The 17252-nt window shown below is 36.2% G+C and overlaps 1 protein-coding gene across 5 annotated transcripts in view; it reads right to left on the bottom strand.

Annotated features, from left to right (window-relative positions):
* The window catches only part of LOC149819727 (uncharacterized), a 57502-nt gene extending 42688 nt beyond the window's left edge, over positions 1 to 14814 (bottom strand). For all 5 annotated transcript variants that reach the window (XR_016426823.1, XR_016426825.1, XR_016426824.1 and 2 more), the window contains exons 1-7: positions 14600 to 14814; positions 13992 to 14046; positions 13476 to 13511; positions 13341 to 13385; positions 6021 to 6104; positions 4155 to 4220; positions 1718 to 1756 (exon numbers count right to left, since the gene is read on the bottom strand). Coding sequence is in view for 2 of the 5 variants with exons in the window: in XM_089983737.1 (XP_089839863.1) it covers positions 1718 to 1756; positions 4155 to 4220; positions 6021 to 6104; positions 13341 to 13385; positions 13476 to 13511; positions 13992 to 14046; positions 14600 to 14796 (522 nt within the window). In the remaining 3 variants the exon portion in view is untranslated. The remainder of the gene's footprint in view (positions 1 to 1717; positions 1757 to 4154; positions 4221 to 6020; positions 6105 to 13340; positions 13386 to 13475; positions 13512 to 13991; positions 14047 to 14599) is intronic.
* Positions 14815 to 17252: the final 2438 nt, after the last annotated feature.

The following is a 17252-nucleotide window of genomic DNA, read 5'->3' as shown; positions in this document are numbered from 1 at the left end:
TAGGAATGTTCCTTTTTGAGTAAAGTGCAAAGATATTGTTTACTTGTTCTTTGTTGTTTTCTTTTCTCTGGATCTTGGAGATAGGACAAAGGGAAGTACCCTGGATGGTTCGAGAAATGGGTTCATCATTTGAAGACAATTGGAGGAAGGCTATTTCAAGTTTCATTGCATCCTTGCCGAAGCCTCTTGGAGTCGCCGAAGCCTCGTGGAGTTTTGCCCTTTTTTCAATCTTTTCGTTTCCCTGCAAAGCTTGAGGGGGGGTGTTAAAATGTACCCATCAATTGTTGTAATTAGATATATTTTATATATATAAAAGATGATACATATACATATATGGTATATATGTATATGTATCCTCCTATTTATATATATAAAATATATATTTTCCTTTTGTTTAGCCGTAGGGGTATTTTAGTCTTTTCCTCTGTTTTACGCACATTCACTTTATGAATGTGATTGTAATTTATTTTCTTTTTCTTTTTCTTTTATTTTTTATTTCTTTTTTCTCAAGTACCAAAAGGTACCTTGGAGGGCCCACTCAAATAGACGTTGGGTCCTTTCCAACGGTCACATTTGTGACCGTTGGAGGGGCTCCAACGTCTATGAGTGGAGCCCCTCCAAGGCTCCTTTTTGTTGTTATAAATAGGGGCTCTCCCCTTTGTATTTCTTAATCCTTGAGGGAGCTCTTGCTCCATTGTAATGGGGTTTTTTACCCCTTCTCCATTATTTCTTCAATGATATGCAACTTATGACTTTATGTCATATTTTTCCCTTTTTATGGGTTTTATGTGTTACCACATTATGTGCTTGTGTTGTTTCCCTTTAATGGGTATATTTGCACTTCACGTGCATAGGTATGGGTTCATTATTGAACCCAATGTATTTCAAGTCATTTTCTAACAGTCTGAGACAGGATCTGGCCATATTTATTCCGTAATGGAGTTGGATTTGGATAGACACTACTTGAATCTGGAAATCTTGGCCAAACTCGGTTTGGACCCAGATTGGAACTCCGACCAATTTACACCCCTAGTGTGAATAGAAGGCATGCAGTCAACCCTTTGCTCTATAAAAGAACAAAACATAGGGCCTGTCAATAGCTTTAATGACAGAAAACCCTTTAACTTGATATGAAGAATCCAATGGCATTCTACTGAACTGATACCAAGCAGAACAAGCAAATAAGAACAAAGAAGATACCAAAACTGATGATAAATCTACCCAGTTCAGGGCTCTTGATGTGCTTGCATGCATACTAAGGTGGTGTCCCTGAAACATCATAGGGGAAGGTGGCTGCCAACTTCATCTTATAGCCCTCAATCCCTCATTAACAAATTGATAGGTGATGAAAGAATAAGTCTCTTCCTCACCAGAGCACTGCTCCCCAAGAATGAACAAGCTTATAGTTTCACGGCAGACACATATTCCTTGCAATTGACAAATAATAGAAAATAACAAACCACAACAACAAAATCACCCTGTGAAAAATTAATTGAACAAGAAGGCAGCTTTTGTCGTTCTCTGAAAGAAAGATCAATCAGATAGGTGATTCTTACATGGTGGCATTAGAAACAGAAACTCAAAATTTAAACCATAGAAGCTGTATTTATCATAGATATGAATCACATAATCAAACACAAAAAATATATATATTCTGTATTCTTCAACAGCAAACACCAATGGTCTTTATTAAAGGAAGAAAGAAAAATTCTCTGACCTTCACGATCCTGACACCAGCAAGGTATGCATTTAATATCTGTTAAACCATGAAAAGGTTGAGAGAGTCTAATTATCAATTGCCAAAATCAGAAGCCTATCTTGCTTATATTAAGATAACTCTCTGGTACGGATGTACGTACATATCAATGGATAGAATTCCATCTAATTGTGCATTTCCGAGTAAATCAGACCACATAGATATGGTTTATTTAGTAGAAATCATGTTTTTTACATCTAAAAATGTGAATATACAAAATCACTTTTTAATAGTTGCATTTTGGTATATAAGGAAGCTAAAAAAGTTGTTCAAAACGCGAGGGCTAAGGTATATAAGGAGGTTTATGACAAGTTGGATACCAAAGAAGGCGAGAAGGATATTTATAGGCTTGCAAAGATGAGAGATAGGAAATCGAAGGATTTGGGTATGGTTAGATGTATCAAAGATGAAACGCAAAGGGTTTTAGTCAAAGATGAGGAGATTAAGGAGAGATGGAAAGATTATTTTGATAAGCTATTTAATGATAGTCATGCTCAAGATCTTGGAGACTTCTTCATTCCTTTTCATGAGATAAATCGTGACTTCATGCGCAAGATTCAAAAGAAAGAAATTGCAGAGGCTTTGAAGAAAATGAAATCAAGAAGGGCAGTTGGCCCAGATGGTATACCTATCGAGGCTTGGAAATGCTTGGGAGAGAAAGGTTTAGAATGGTTGACAAATCTTTTTAACTTGATTTGGCGAACAAATAAGATGCCTAATGAGTGGAGGAAGAGTATTTTGGTGCCTTTATATAAGAATAAGGGTGATATACAAGATTGCACAAACTATCGTGGTATAAAACTCATGAGTCATACTATGAAACTTTGGGAGAGGGTGATTGAGTCTAGGTTGAGGAAGGTTGTCATGATATCGGAGAATCAATTTGGTTTTATGCCTGGAAGATCAACTATGGAAGCTATACATCTTCTTAGACAACTTATTGAAAGATATAGAGAGAGGAACAAAGATTTGCATATGGTTTTTATTGATTTAGAGAAAGCATACGATAGAGTACCTAGGGACGTTCTCTGGTGGACAATGATGAAGAAAGGTGTTTCTCTCAAGTACATTAGTATAATTAAAGATATGTATGAAGGAGTAGTAACCAATGTCCGCACTTGTGGAGGGGTGACAACCAATTTTCCGATAACGGTTGGGTTACATCAAGGATCTGCTTTAAGCCCTTTCCTATTTGCGATAGTGATGGATGAGCTTACGAGATCAATTCAAGAAAATGTACCGTGGTGTATGTTGTTTGCTGATGATATTGTTTTGATTGATGAGTCTAGAGCTGGGGTTAATGCTAAGTTAGAATTATGGAGACAGACATTGGAAGCTAGAGGTTTTAAGTTGAGTAAGAGTAAGACTGAATATATGGAATGTCGGTTTAGTAAGCAACGAAGTAGTGATGGGAGTGTAGTGAAACTTGGTGAGCAAGATATACCGGTGAATGATTATTTCAAATATTTGGGATCCATCATTCAAAAGTATGGAGAAATTGATGGAGATGTAAATCATAGGATAAAGGTTGGGTGGATGAAATGGAAAAGTGCTACTGGAGTGCTGTGCGATCGTAGAATGCCATTGCGGTTGAAGGGAAAGTTTTATAGGACGACTATTAGACCCGCTTTACTATATGGTACGGAATGTTGGGCTGCCAAGAGACATCATATTCAAAAAATGAGTGTAGCTGAGATGCGGATGCTTAGATGGATGTGTGGAAATACAATAAAAGATAAGATTCGGAACGAAGAGATACGTAAGAAGGTAGGTGTTGCACCCATTGAAAATAAGATGCGAGAGAATCGTTTACGGTGGTTTGGACATATTCGGCGAAGGCCTAATGATGCTCCAGTTAGAAGGTTGGAGAAATGGGAAAATATATTAGTTAAAAGAGGTCGGGGTAGGCCTAGGAAGACTTGGATGGAGATGATAGGAAAGGATATGAATGCTTTGAACCTCACCGAGGACATGGCGTTGGATAGAAATGATTGGAGGAAAAGGATTCATGTGGAAGACCCAAAATGAATTTCTTTTTTGGTTCATATCGCTGACCCCAATTGTTTTGGGATGAAGGCGTAGTTGTTGTTGTTGTTGTAATAGTTGCATTTTGGTACAAATTAAGTCATTCTTTTTTTTCTTTATTTAAAATGTTATAATATTAAATTTTCCTGATTCAAAACATGCTCCATGGTAAAAAGAACCATGATAAATCTATCCATATGGTCAGATCTACTTAAAATTGCATGAGTAGTGAGATCCCAATCGATGCCAAATTTGAGACACACATCTGAACCAAAGACAACCTTTATATTATGATACAAATGTTTACTTGGTTCCAAGAAAGTAATGAAAACCAAATACAAGATATGAATGTTAAAGAAAAGTATTCTCTTACTTCTGTTGGTGTCGTTACTCCAGGAAGATAAAGAACTGCACTGCCTTTTAGATCATCGATAATTTCCTAGAAAGGCCATCAGAAAGCATCAATACCCATCATTAACTGTATCTTCACCTAAAAAGTGTTACACGATTGCCAGAAAAGGTAGAGATCAAGGCAGGGAAAAATAAGAGGAAAGGAAATTGGCCCACTGAAAGTTTTTAGTTGTTGTATCTTAATGCTCCAATTCACTATACTAAAATAATTTCAAGTAGAATGGAAAACCAATATTCAAAATCCATGTTAGCCATAAACACTCCAGGCATCTCACCTCCTCGTAAAGTCATCTTTTTCTTTCTTCATTAAGATCATAAAAGTACATATTCATTGAGAACCACTCATTCAAATATCAGTGCAAATGCAAGTTTATGGTGATTCACACTGCAACTAGTTAAAGCTACCAAAATTAAAGAAGAAAAGCATCAAATTTGGACTTTTGAATTCAACATGCTCATTTGCAAAGACAGGCACTGCAATCTTTGCATTTCAATATTTTATACATAAAATTCTCCTGTCATAAAGCTACTTGCATCTTAGTCTTTGAATCCAGAAATAAAAAAGCATAAGTAGATCATACTACAGTGTTGATATTGTGTACATCAATTAAGAAGCAAATTTTAAACAACACATTACATCATTCGGAGTGTCATATGAACAACTAAAGCATTCAATGCATAAAGAGACCAAAATAGAAAAGGAAGCAGTAAATCTCATTTTTTTCCTGAAAGAGAAAAAAATCTCTCTAGTTCATAGTTCAATTCAACGTGGAATGACAGGAACAGTCAGAACTTTATTGAATGGTCCTCACATTTTATGCTTGAAAAAAGCTGTGTACCACCAATTTGCATGGGCTAGTAGAAATGATGCATCCAAATATCAATCATGTGTGGTTGCTTAAAGTTCTCCCGGTGCATATCTTGGAAAAATTTTACATGAAATAAATATTCTGCATCATTTCCAAAAAAAGATTAAGAATCAACGATACTTTGATTTGCACTCCGAAATATGGTAGAAATACAAAGGATAAAACCACCTGCATGATGCCTTCGCATGCAAACATTGGTATTAAACATCCAAACTTCATGACCTTGAGCAGCCTACGTATTCAAAATTCAAATCAAATTACTCATGGTTTTTCACATGCATTAATTCAAATGCCATAAACGTGGTTGGTTGCTCTTAGACATGCAAGGATATGGACAAGAACATCGATCATGGCATGTATGATTATATACATGTAACAAGAGTTTGATACTGTTGCATTTAATAAAATCCATCCAGAATGAAACTATTAGCATTTTCCTAGATTGATATTCCAATGATCAGTTTACGGACATTTGTAAGAGTCCACTTTTTAGTAGTTTTTTTTAACTCAATCCCTTTTCTATTATTTTCGAGAGCCACTTGTCATTTTTATTGCCTTTACCAGCATTCCAAAGTTTTGTTTGGTAAATTTTTACAATCCAATTGAGGAAGTGATCTTCATGTTTTGGACCTTTTGGTTTGGTATCCTACTTTTATTGTTTCTGGTTTTTTGTCCAATCTCCTCACCCATCCACCTCCCTGTACTTCTGCATTCACGAGTCCTTTTGCTTTGTCCTCTATATCCAACTCATAATTTCTAACTGATCAGGCTCCTCCCCTCTCTTCTGTTTGTAAATAAAATAAGAGCACAAAAGCAATAGCAAAGACTATACATTACATTATGCATGGGGAAGGAATCCGGAACCTCAAAGTTATACCAGTCATTCTAAAAATTTACTCTAAAAAACAAATGCAAGTGTATGACTTCCCATTCTAACATGAAAAATTTTGCAGACAAACCTTAACACTTGCCGGACTCATTAGGAACTTTGCCCCAGCTTGAATGGCATCTTTTGCATCCTTGGAGTTTAGGACAGTACCTGCCTAAGCAACAATAAAGCCACATTAATTAAGCAAAGATGACCTGTTTCTATTTCTGTGCCATCAAAACACAAAAAAAAAAGACATTAATTTGTTAACTCAAAGGTTGAAAACAAAGTGCAACTAAGTATTTCGAGGAAAAAAACCTAAGAGTCCCAGCATGTACAAGTATATGACAATCATTCACAAGATATGACATGTTATGAGCAAGGGGGGGGGGGGGGGGACAAGGAAGACTCCCTGTACACCAGATACTCAAAGTGAAAACCTGTTAAAATATATATATATATATATATATATATATATATATATATATATATATATACATCTACTTATATATATACATTCGTATATATACAAGTATATGTATACATATATGTATATATATATACATATTCTAATTTATTGAAATACCCGATAGGGGTATTATTGTAATTCTGTCAATGTACCTTTCCTTTTCTTTTCTATCTTTTTTCCTTTTTTCTTTTTTGCTTTTTGCTTTTTTATCTTTTTATTTTTCTTTTTAGGATGACCACAAGGGGCCCCACTCTTGTAGTCGTTGGGGCCCCAACGGTCATATTTCTGACCGTTGGAGCTCCCAACGACTACAAGGGAGCCCCCTTGTAGTCTCTTCTTTAGAGCCCCCCTCCTCTATAAATAGAGGAGGTGTTCTCCTTCTCATGTATGGGTTTTATACCCCTCTCTCTTCTCTTCTTCAATAATATCCAACTTATGACTTTAAGTCATTTCCATATTTGAGAGTTTTTGTGTGTGCACATTTGGTGTTTGTGTTGTTGGCTTTAGTGGTCACTCTTTAAGAGTGACATTTGCTCTATTGGTGCTTCCGCCTCTTTTCATTACATGGTATCAAAGCTCGGTTGGTGATTGCGCTTCTCTTTTGTCATCTTGGAACGCGTGCCTCTCAAAGCTTTTTGAAAAAAAGAAGAATATTTGGTGCCGATGGAACGTGACTCTAAAGTGGAGCTCTCTTTTAAGCTAAATGGGTCTAACTACCGCATGTGGGCCTCCGCTATGGAAAATCACCTAAGAGGTAAGAAACTTTGGGGTTTTGTTATGGGAACTACTCCCAAACCCTCTCTTGTTCTCACCAAAATTGAAAATGAGATTGAGAAGGCTTTAGATGGCGATGAGCGCATCAAAGCCATTAATGAACATCAATCCAAAATTGAGGATTGGGAAAGTAACCATGCCAAAATTTTGGCATGGTTTATGAACAATGTAGACCTTAAAAATTGTGCTAATATTGCCAAATTTAGAAGGGCCAATGAGGCTTAGTTTTTCCTTAAGGGTATGTGTACCCAAAAGGATCTTGCTCGACAATTTTTTTGTCAAGAGAAAATCCGTTCTACCAAACAAATGGACATGAGTGTCCGGGACTATTTTAGCTCTCTAACCCTCCTTTGGGATGAACTTGCTCTTCTTGAGCCTAAGTGGGTTGCTCCACAAGATATTGAGCTAAGAAGGGAACAAATTGAAAAGGAGCACTTTTTTCAATTCCTTCATGGACTTCGCCCGGAATTTGAACAAGTAAGGGCATCTCTTCTCCATAGAAGCAAAGCCCTACCTATTGAAGATGCCCTTGCCGAGATATGTCAAGAAGAAACTCGACTTGGTTTGAGCATTAAGAGTGATGATGTTTTGGCCGTTACTAGGCCCGGATCTAATGTTAAAGCATATAGACCTCCCCATTTTAACAAAAATAACTATGGACCTAGAAAGGGGATTATATGCCATTATTGTAATGAACCGGGGCACATAAGACCGGTTTGCCCAAAGCTTAAAGGAAAAGTTGCCGCGGTTGGAGAAGATTCTCCAAAGAAGGAAGAAAGCACCAAAGAAGGAGATATCAAAGAAACTCTAAATCACATCTCCGAAGTTCTCCAGCATCTTCTCAAGGCTTCTCCTTCAACATCCGGGGCCGCCATTGCCTACTCTTCATCTCCTCCAGGTATGTGGATACTAGACTCCGGTGCTTCTTTTCATATGACATCTCATAAAAATTCTCTTTCAAATATTTTTTTCCGAACCTATATCTTCTTGTGTTTCAACGGCCGATGGTACATCATTAAAAATTGAAAGTATTGGATCTCTTAACTTTAAAAATTTTTTTGTTCCTAAAGTAAGAATCGTTCCTAAAATAAATTTAAACCTTTTTTCCGTATCTCAAATTACTGATCATGGATGCCAAGTCTCTTTCTCACCCAAGGATTGCACCGTGCAGGATCTCCAGTCAGGGAAGCTGATTGGGCAAGGCCATAGAAGGGGTGACCTCTATTTTATGGATTTTTTGACTCTTCCATCTAAGCCATCGTGCAATCTTGTAAAGGACAAAAGTATTGAAATATGGCATGAGAGACTTGGCCATCCAAATTTTGTAAAAATGTCTCTTTTTCCGTTTTTGAACAATACTTGTAAAGACAATCACATGACTTGTAAAGATTGCATTTTTGGGAAATCTAAAGCTATTCCATTTCCACAAAGAAGTTACTTTACCACTCGGCCATTTGAACTTATTCATTCCGATGTGTGGGGACCTTCCCCTATTTTGTCTAAAGGTGGTTTTTCGTATTACGTGGTATTTATTGATGATTTTACTCGATTCACATGGATTTACTTCTTAAGTCGTAAATCGGAAGTTTTTTCCTTCTTTAAAAAATTTCATGCAATGGTCAAAAACCAATTTTTGGGAAATCTATCTATTCTTAGATCCGATTCGGGAGGCGAATATATGTCCAATGATTTTCAAACCTATTTGAAAGAAAATGGGATTTTTCACCAACGTTCTTGCCCCAACACTCCGCAACAAAATGGCCTTGCGGAAAGAAAGCATAGGCACATAATAGAGACTACAAGAACGTTATTAATCTCAAGAAACATTCCAAAATCGTTTTGGGCCGAAGCGGTTCTAACATCTTCATATCTTATCAATAGAACTCCTTCGTCCTCCTTGAAAAATCTTTCTCCATTTGAAAAACTTTACAATATGTCTCCCGATTATAAAAGACTAAGAATTTTTGGATGCAAATGTTTTGTTTTAACTCACAAGAATGATAAACTTTCCCCTAGGGCTATTGAATGCATTTTTTTGGGATATGGCGAAAAACAAAAAGGATATCGATGTTTTGACATACTTAAAAACAAGCTTTATATCTCTAAAGATGTCACATTCCTTGAAGAGGAAAGTGGTTTTTCGCACCAACCAAATGAAAATATGGATTATTCATTCTTATTTGACTTATTGCCTAAAGATGATCATATTGATCCTAATGAATCTCTTAGTGAAGATCTTGTTGAACATCCAAACGATGATCAAAACTTAGAAGAAAATGTTTCAAGACAAATACAAGTCTACTCTAGAAGGAATGAAAGGAATCCTCCTTGTGCCCTTGAAAGGTTTTCCCAAAATGAGTCCATCGAAGAGACTTCTCAAAGAAGGTCAAATCGAATTTCTAAAATACCAAATAGATTTGTTTCTTATGACTCTTTTTCGCCTAATTTTCGAGCATGTCTACTTGCTCTTCACTCTTTTCATGAACCATCTCATTACAATGATGCTAAGCAATATGCTCATTGAAATGATGCTATGCAACTTGAACTTAATGCCCTTAAAAAGGCACAAACTTGAGAAATCATTGATCCTCCCAATGGCAAGAAACCCATTGGATGTAGATGGGTTTTTAAAGTGAAAACTAAGAGTGATGGTTCATTGGAAAGATATAAGGCTAGATTGGTAGCCAAGGGATATGCCCAAGAGTATGGGGTAGATTATGATGAAACCTTTGCCCCCGTTGCTCGAATGACTAGTGTTCGAGCTCTTATTGCTATAGTCGCAGTTAAAAAATGGCCAATCTTTCAACTAGATGTCAAAAATGCCTTTTTGAATGGTAATTTAAATGAAGAAGTGTATATGGAACCGCCTCCGAGTATGGATTTAAATGGAAAAATTTTGAAATTAAAAAAGGCCTTATATGGTCTTAAGCAAGTTCCTAAAGCTTGGTATGATAGGTTTAGTAATGTATTAATAAATTTAGGTTTTTCTTCTTGTTATACTGACACTGCTCTTTTTGTTAAAAGGACAGGTAACTCCATTATTATGCTTCTGCTGTATGTTGATGATATGATCATCACTGGGAATGACAAAAAGGGAGTAGATAATGTAAAGTCCATGTTAAAAGAAACTTTTGATATGTCTGACCTTGGTTTTTTGAGATATTTTTTAGGGATTGAAGTGGCTTATTCCCCGCGAGGATACATCTTATCTCAGATGAAATTAGCTGCTGAAATTTGTGCCAAATCAGGAATATCCGATGAAAAGAAAGTTGAGACTCCTGAAGTCATTAATGCAAAACTGAGACTTGAAGATGGTGTTCTTCTTGAGGATCCAACCCCCTACCGTCAATTAATCGGATCTCTCACCTATCTATCCATCACACGTCCAGACATTGCTCATGCGGTTCATGCAGTAAGTCAGTTTCAGCATGCACCTACTTCAGTTCATATGGCAGCCGTATTGAGAATTGTCAGATATATCAAAAATACTATATCCAAGGGACTCTTCTTATCATCTTCCTCCTCTCTTGACTTAACTGCTTTTACTGATGCTGACTGGGGAGGAAATCCCAATGATCGTATCTCAATAACCGGTCTTTGTATTTTTTTAGGTGAATCCCTCATTTCGTGGAGATGCAAGAAACAGCAGAAGGTCTCTCTATCGTCCACTGAAGCTGAATATCGGGCCATGGCAATGACAACTATGGAAATTGTATGGCTCAGAAGTCTCCTTACTGACATGGGCGTCCCCATTTCTACTCCCACCAAGCTCTGCTGTGACAACAAAAGTGCGATTTACATTGCTAGTAATCACACTTTTCATGAGCGGACCAAGCATATTGAAATGGACTGCCATTATGTTCGAGACGAATACCTCAGAGGGACTATCTCATTACCATATGTTACTTCAGAGCATCAACTAGCCGACTTCTTCACCAAGGCGCTCCCAACTCCACGATTCATGTTTCTCCTTAGCAAACTTTCGGTCTTCTCCCCGTAAAGTTTGAGGGGGCGTGTTAAATATATATATATATATATATATATATATATATATATATATATATATATATATATATATATATATATATATATATATATATATATACAAGTATATGTATACATATATGTATATATATATATATACATATTCTAATTTATTGAAATACCCGATAGGGGTATTATTGTAATTCTGTCAATGTACCTTTCCTTTTCTTTTCTATCTTTTTTCCTTTTTTCTTTTTTCCTTTTTTCTTTTTTGCTTTTTGCTTTTTTATCTTTTTATTTTTCCTTTTAGGATGACCACAAGGGGCCCCACTCTTGTAGTCGTTGGGGCCCCAACGGTCATATTTCTGACCGTTGGAGCTCCCAACGACTACAAGGGAGCCCCCTTGTAGTCTCTTCTTTAGAGCCCCCCTCCTCTATAAATAGAGGTGGTGTTCTCCTTCTCATGTATGGGTTTTATACCCCTCTCTCTTCTCTTCTTCAATAATATCCAACTTATGACTTTAAGTCATTTCCATATTTGAGAGTTTTTGTGTGTGCACATTTGGTGTTTGTGTTGTTGGCTTTAGTGGTCACTCTTTAAGAGTGACATTTGCTCTATTGGTGCTTCCGCCTCTTTTCATTACAAAACCATTCTTACTAAATGTTAGTTTTCCCTATCTTTGGGTAAGCTGAGAGGACTTGTCAAGCTTGAAGAATGTTAAGCAACCAGCCAGGTCTAGGCTTATGAAGTATGGGCTTGCATTCAGAACCCTTGCCAGAATGCATTCAGAACACACACACTAGACCTAATGCATAAAGGCAACCTTCTTTGCTACAGTGAGGCTCATATGGTGTTACAGCCAACATAGTGATGTCCTTTTGAGGGTTATAATTCATTTTCAAAATTGCATTCTCAAACCCATTTCTCCACTTAAGTAAGCTAGTCTGCCTTAACATCCATGCCTAACAGCTCACTTGGAAATTCTGATCCAGTTTGAGACCAGATCAACCGAAGGATAAGCATATAACAGTCAGGTGTCCCCATTTTATTATAATGTTGGTTCTCATTCCCTAGCAGGGATGATTTAGATACAGAGAGCCCCGTACATTCCAATAGGAGTGGCCAAGTTTAGTCCAATTAAAGAAGGCAATCCCACTGCAAAAGTGGTTACATCTTTTAAAGAGCATTAAAAAAATGATCAAATCTTTTTCGGAACAGAAGAAGCCCCACACTTATGTAGTATAGAACTACATCTCTATCTCATGTTCATATAGATTTTTGTATATATGCAACAGAGTAATATGCACTATTTTCTGTTTGCTGAAACCTTCACGGTCTTATCTAGTATTATTTATAGAGATTATCCCTGTTCATGCCACCAGCCCAAATCCATTGATTAACCAGTTTTAACCATTTCACAAGTCTTGGTAGCTTATGACACTTGGCTTACTTTGTGTCCAACCATTATAAATAATAATAAACTTTAAAACAGCACATCAATGGAAACTAATTATATATAAAGGACTAGACTACGCTCATTTAAATGGCATTTCACCATCAAAGCATTAGCTTTTCATGCCACCAGCCAGAATCCATTGATTAACCAGTTTTTACCATTCCACAGGTCTTGGTAGCTTATGACACTTGGCTTACTTTGTGTCCAACCATTATAAATAATTGTTGAGGAATGTAATATGATGTATTATTTGTATGGGTGATACCCATTTATGTATTACTATGTAATCATAGGGGTAGTTTTGTACTTCAGCAGTCAAAAGAGTATGGACAATGTAAGAGGGCCATTTTGGTCCAAAATTGGTCGCTTGAGTAGAGTAAGGGGGGCGACCCCTACATGTTGTATTAGTATCTTGTTTTCCATTTTATGAAGTATCTTTCCTTCTCAATTACTCTTGCTTCTTTCATGGCTAAATCATGCATCCTTGAGTTTGTATAATAATAAACTTCAATACAGCATATCAATGGAAAATAAATATATCTAAAGGACTAGAATTTGTTCAAAACCTATTGTTAATTCCTTAAATGGCCTATTTCATCATCAAAGAATTAGTACTTCTATTGTTTCATCTGCAAAAGAGTTCCACAATCCGAAAAGAATTGGAAAAAATAAAAGTTCCTGTTTTGCAGCACCTACTGCATGAAATCGTTTCCAAGTTATTACTTACGCCTATAAGGGATGAAGGATGGACTCTTACAAGCTCTTCAATTGCCTACACATGGAAAGACACAGACTTTAGCTTCTCAAGATATGCATCAACAACAAAAGTATAAGATAAAAACAAAAGGTGTGCCAGAACAACCTCAAACACACCTGGAGTAGAAACGACAATCTCCAACTGAAAATTATGGGAAAAGAAAAAAATAACACTTTTATATGCATATTGAAGAAGGGAAGCATTGCCTAGGTAAATAATTGTTTATTTCAAAAATGGCATCCGCATCTACTTTAAAGTGACAGACATCCTCAAAGAGAGCCCAGTAAATTTAGCATTAGATTTTCCATATAAGACAAATATGATGCCCTGAATTTCCCCTTGATGAAAAACAATCAAGGATTTTAATGCATTTGCAATTATGGGACAAGAACATTATCCGCTAAACTTCTTAAAATCGAAGATGAATTCCAAATCCATCAGGATTAACAGCTAGGGATAAACAGTGAGTTTGTAAAATACGAGGGCATAAAACTGTGGTAAGTAAATTAACAATTATCAGAAAGACCTTTTTCCCAAACAAAATTGAATGGCATATTTAGAAAAATGAAAAATGGATGAAGTATTGGGAGAAGGAGAAGAAAAATGATTTTGTGATCCCACCAAAGAGATGCCACCCTTGAGTGCTGCATATGCTGCTTCCACTGCCACCTCCAAACTTCAAGGATAAAAAGGAGGAATGTTAGAGCAGAAGAAGCCTACTTTTTTACTTTTGGGAAAAGAAAGAAAAAACACTCTAGCTTAACACTTAAAGGGAACACCTTTTGGTTTATTATAAATTGCAGTTCCAAGGCCATCACTTATCATCCCAAAACAATTATAGTAACATTTTCCTAGACAGTACTTCAGAAGCAACTAATAAGCTCAGAAAAGCCATTGAATTTCGATTCCCGTGGTTGATTTAGCAGATTCCCGGAATTGGAAGCTCTGCCTAAACGAACGGAAGTCCAATTCCCGGAAACCGGGCACCTCCGGGAGTTCATCGTAAAGGAAATTCCAAATTCCAATCGTTGAACTATCCAAACACCGTATTTTCTGAAACAAAGGAATTCCCGTTTCAAAATCAGAATTCCGACCAAACTCGCGGTCGATTAACAGAGAATCGCCCTAGAACGTCAAATAACACCGTTGTCATTCCCTACAACTCCTTTCTTGTCTTTGACCTCCAACAAAACCCTATAAATCCACAGAGAGAAGGGGTTTGGGTTTACCTCTCAGCCCTGAGGCAAGCGATAACGCCGGAATTCTGGATGGCTGTCAAAGTGTGGGTCAGAGGACACGCCGGAGACTGCGAAAAGCCGCCGTAATTCTCCACCGAGAAGCGGCGGATAGTCGCTGGAGGTGGCCGCCTCGGGGATCCGGCTGGTCGCCGGAGAAACGACGCGCCGGGAAAACCCAGGCTCGACATCGTTCTTGGGGTTTTGAGTTGGGGCGCGGCAAAGAATAAGCGTGGGAGAGTGGTGAATTGCGCTTTTGTACGTATATCCTCAGTCAAATGACGTAAATGGTCATACCTTTCGGGTTTTTTCGGTATCTTTTGCGGGATGGCAAACTGATCGGGAACGTCAAGGAAAATGTTCGATTCGAATCCGAATCCTAATTGTGTGAAATATGTCTGAAACGAGTCCCAATCTGAATCAGATCCTACGAAGAACAGTTGGATATGGATCTAGATGTTGTATAATGATATTGAATCTGATGAAGAAAAAAGTACCTTTTTCCTTTTTGTTTTTTTAAAAGAAGACTTGAGACAAGTTTCTTTACATATAAAAAGTGTAAGCAATTGATCCAAATCTAAAGGTAGATCCGACATAAAATATTGACCTGAATCCAATCCCGATCCATAAATAATCCACTTAAGAAAATCCGAATCCGATGTGAATACATACTGAGATGTAATTTTGAGGATCTATGACAAGAAATAAAGGCATCAATTTTCCTGATGTTTTTTACAAAGAAATGTTACTGGTGTTTTGCTCATAAAAAATCCAATTATCATAACAAAATTGTAATATCTTCATTTTGCCAAATATGTCATGATATTTTAGCCAATATCATGTTTTCCCACAGTTTTCAAAATATCAGAATAATTATCATTTAAGGGAAATTAAAACCTATAAAATGGGCACCATGCTAAATGAATCGAAGTGATTGATTCTGAAGCATGGATAGGTTTGATAAGGTTTTAAAAAAATCAATGGCCTACAATTTTTATAAAATTTTAAGGCTCTAAATACTATTTTTTTCATCCAAAATGCATCATCCAAGTATCAATTTCTAGTAAATCAATCATGATGAACACATCTATGGGTTGAAATTTTGAAAAAAAATATAAAAAATCCAATACAATGTTTCATTTAGTATGGTGCCCATTTTGTATGTTTTTATTTTCCTTATAAGACTTTAGAAAATTAAAGCACACATGTATGGGCTTGTGAACTTTTCAAAATATCATGTTCATATGATTGCCACATGCATGTAGGTTTTTCAAGATCTTCAAAATCAAAGGACCATAATGCATGAAAAGTTTAAGACTTTTATTATTTGTATACACCAATAACAGGATCTGGGGTATGATTCTTGAAGACGTCTATGATGTCATTCTAAAGATGCAGCCTAAACCCATGGTTTCTGATAAGTGGGTATAGGTGTTGTAATGCCTTAAAATTTTAACCCGAAAATCATGAGATTTTTTTTTTATGAAAATCATTTATAAACAAAATCAGTTAAACATTTTGGCGGGTTGCATATCTACCAAACCATTCATCGGATTAAATTGAATTTATTAATAACATAATTAATTCAATCTAGTCCCACAAATTTAAAATAAATACCATAAAGTCAAAAAAATGTCCATCATAACAAATTTAATGTTAAATCCAACAAAAAACTTTGTAAAAAAGGAAAGATGGCATCTCAACATGTTGCCACATCTTGTTATCGCTAGACATCCTCATCAGTACCTGCATTTAAATTTTGAAGTCAGAGTCTTCGAGTCACGATAGAAAATACTAAACCAACACAGGTAAACTAAAACCAATATACATTAAACACATTCAAACTAATTCAAAAATCAATTTAGAAAAATATCTATTTCAGATAATGCATGATATCTCAATTAAATAACAAAAAAAAACTTAAGAAACAAATAATAAATTTTATGCATAAGCAGGTAAATAATGCATGCACTTACCGATGCAGAACAATAGATCTCTTATGCATGAGTGACTTTAACTTTCTTTATTTAACTTTTTTTTTAAATGATGCATAACATGACTAAGTTAATGCACATACACTTAGTGTTTCACTTCGTAACCCTGTGGGTACTAACACAGGTTTAACCTGGATCATGTCAAAGGCTCGAGAGATGTATTTTCAAACAAGTTATAGCTTAACCCTGGTCGGACACCTTTCATTTGTTCTGGGTGAGGGACAACTTAATCGAGAGAAAGCTCCCAACACTTCTATCTTGATATATTGGACTTCATTAATGAGTTCTTTGCCTACCACCCATGGTTAATGTGGAGGTTTTTCCTATCTCCGTGATTGAAAAAAAATAACCTTTTGTACTTAAAACTTGTTCTTACGGAGCCTAAAGTATCAGTTACCCTTTCATTGTAAGTATCAATAGAATTAATGTTCGTACATTATTCTATCAATTACATTAATTCTATTATTTTTCATGCACACACATAATAAATATATTTCAAAGATTCGTGCCTCTATTTTTGACATTTTGATGCATGATTCAATGTTACCCTCACTTTCATGTCATGCATGATAATTGCAATCTATTCACGTTCATTTGTACATTCATTCATAGGCATTGAATATGATTTACATTATGCAACTATATATTGTTAC

The sequence above is a fragment of the Nuphar pumila genome, chromosome 12 (assembly GCF_984573655.1).
Source record: "Nuphar pumila chromosome 12, dmNupPumi1.hap1.1, whole genome shotgun sequence".
Taxonomy (NCBI): Eukaryota; Viridiplantae; Streptophyta; class Magnoliopsida; order Nymphaeales; family Nymphaeaceae; genus Nuphar; species Nuphar pumila.
The sequence above is the reverse complement of the archived record's forward strand: the minus strand, read 5'-3'. Positions and strand labels throughout refer to the sequence as shown.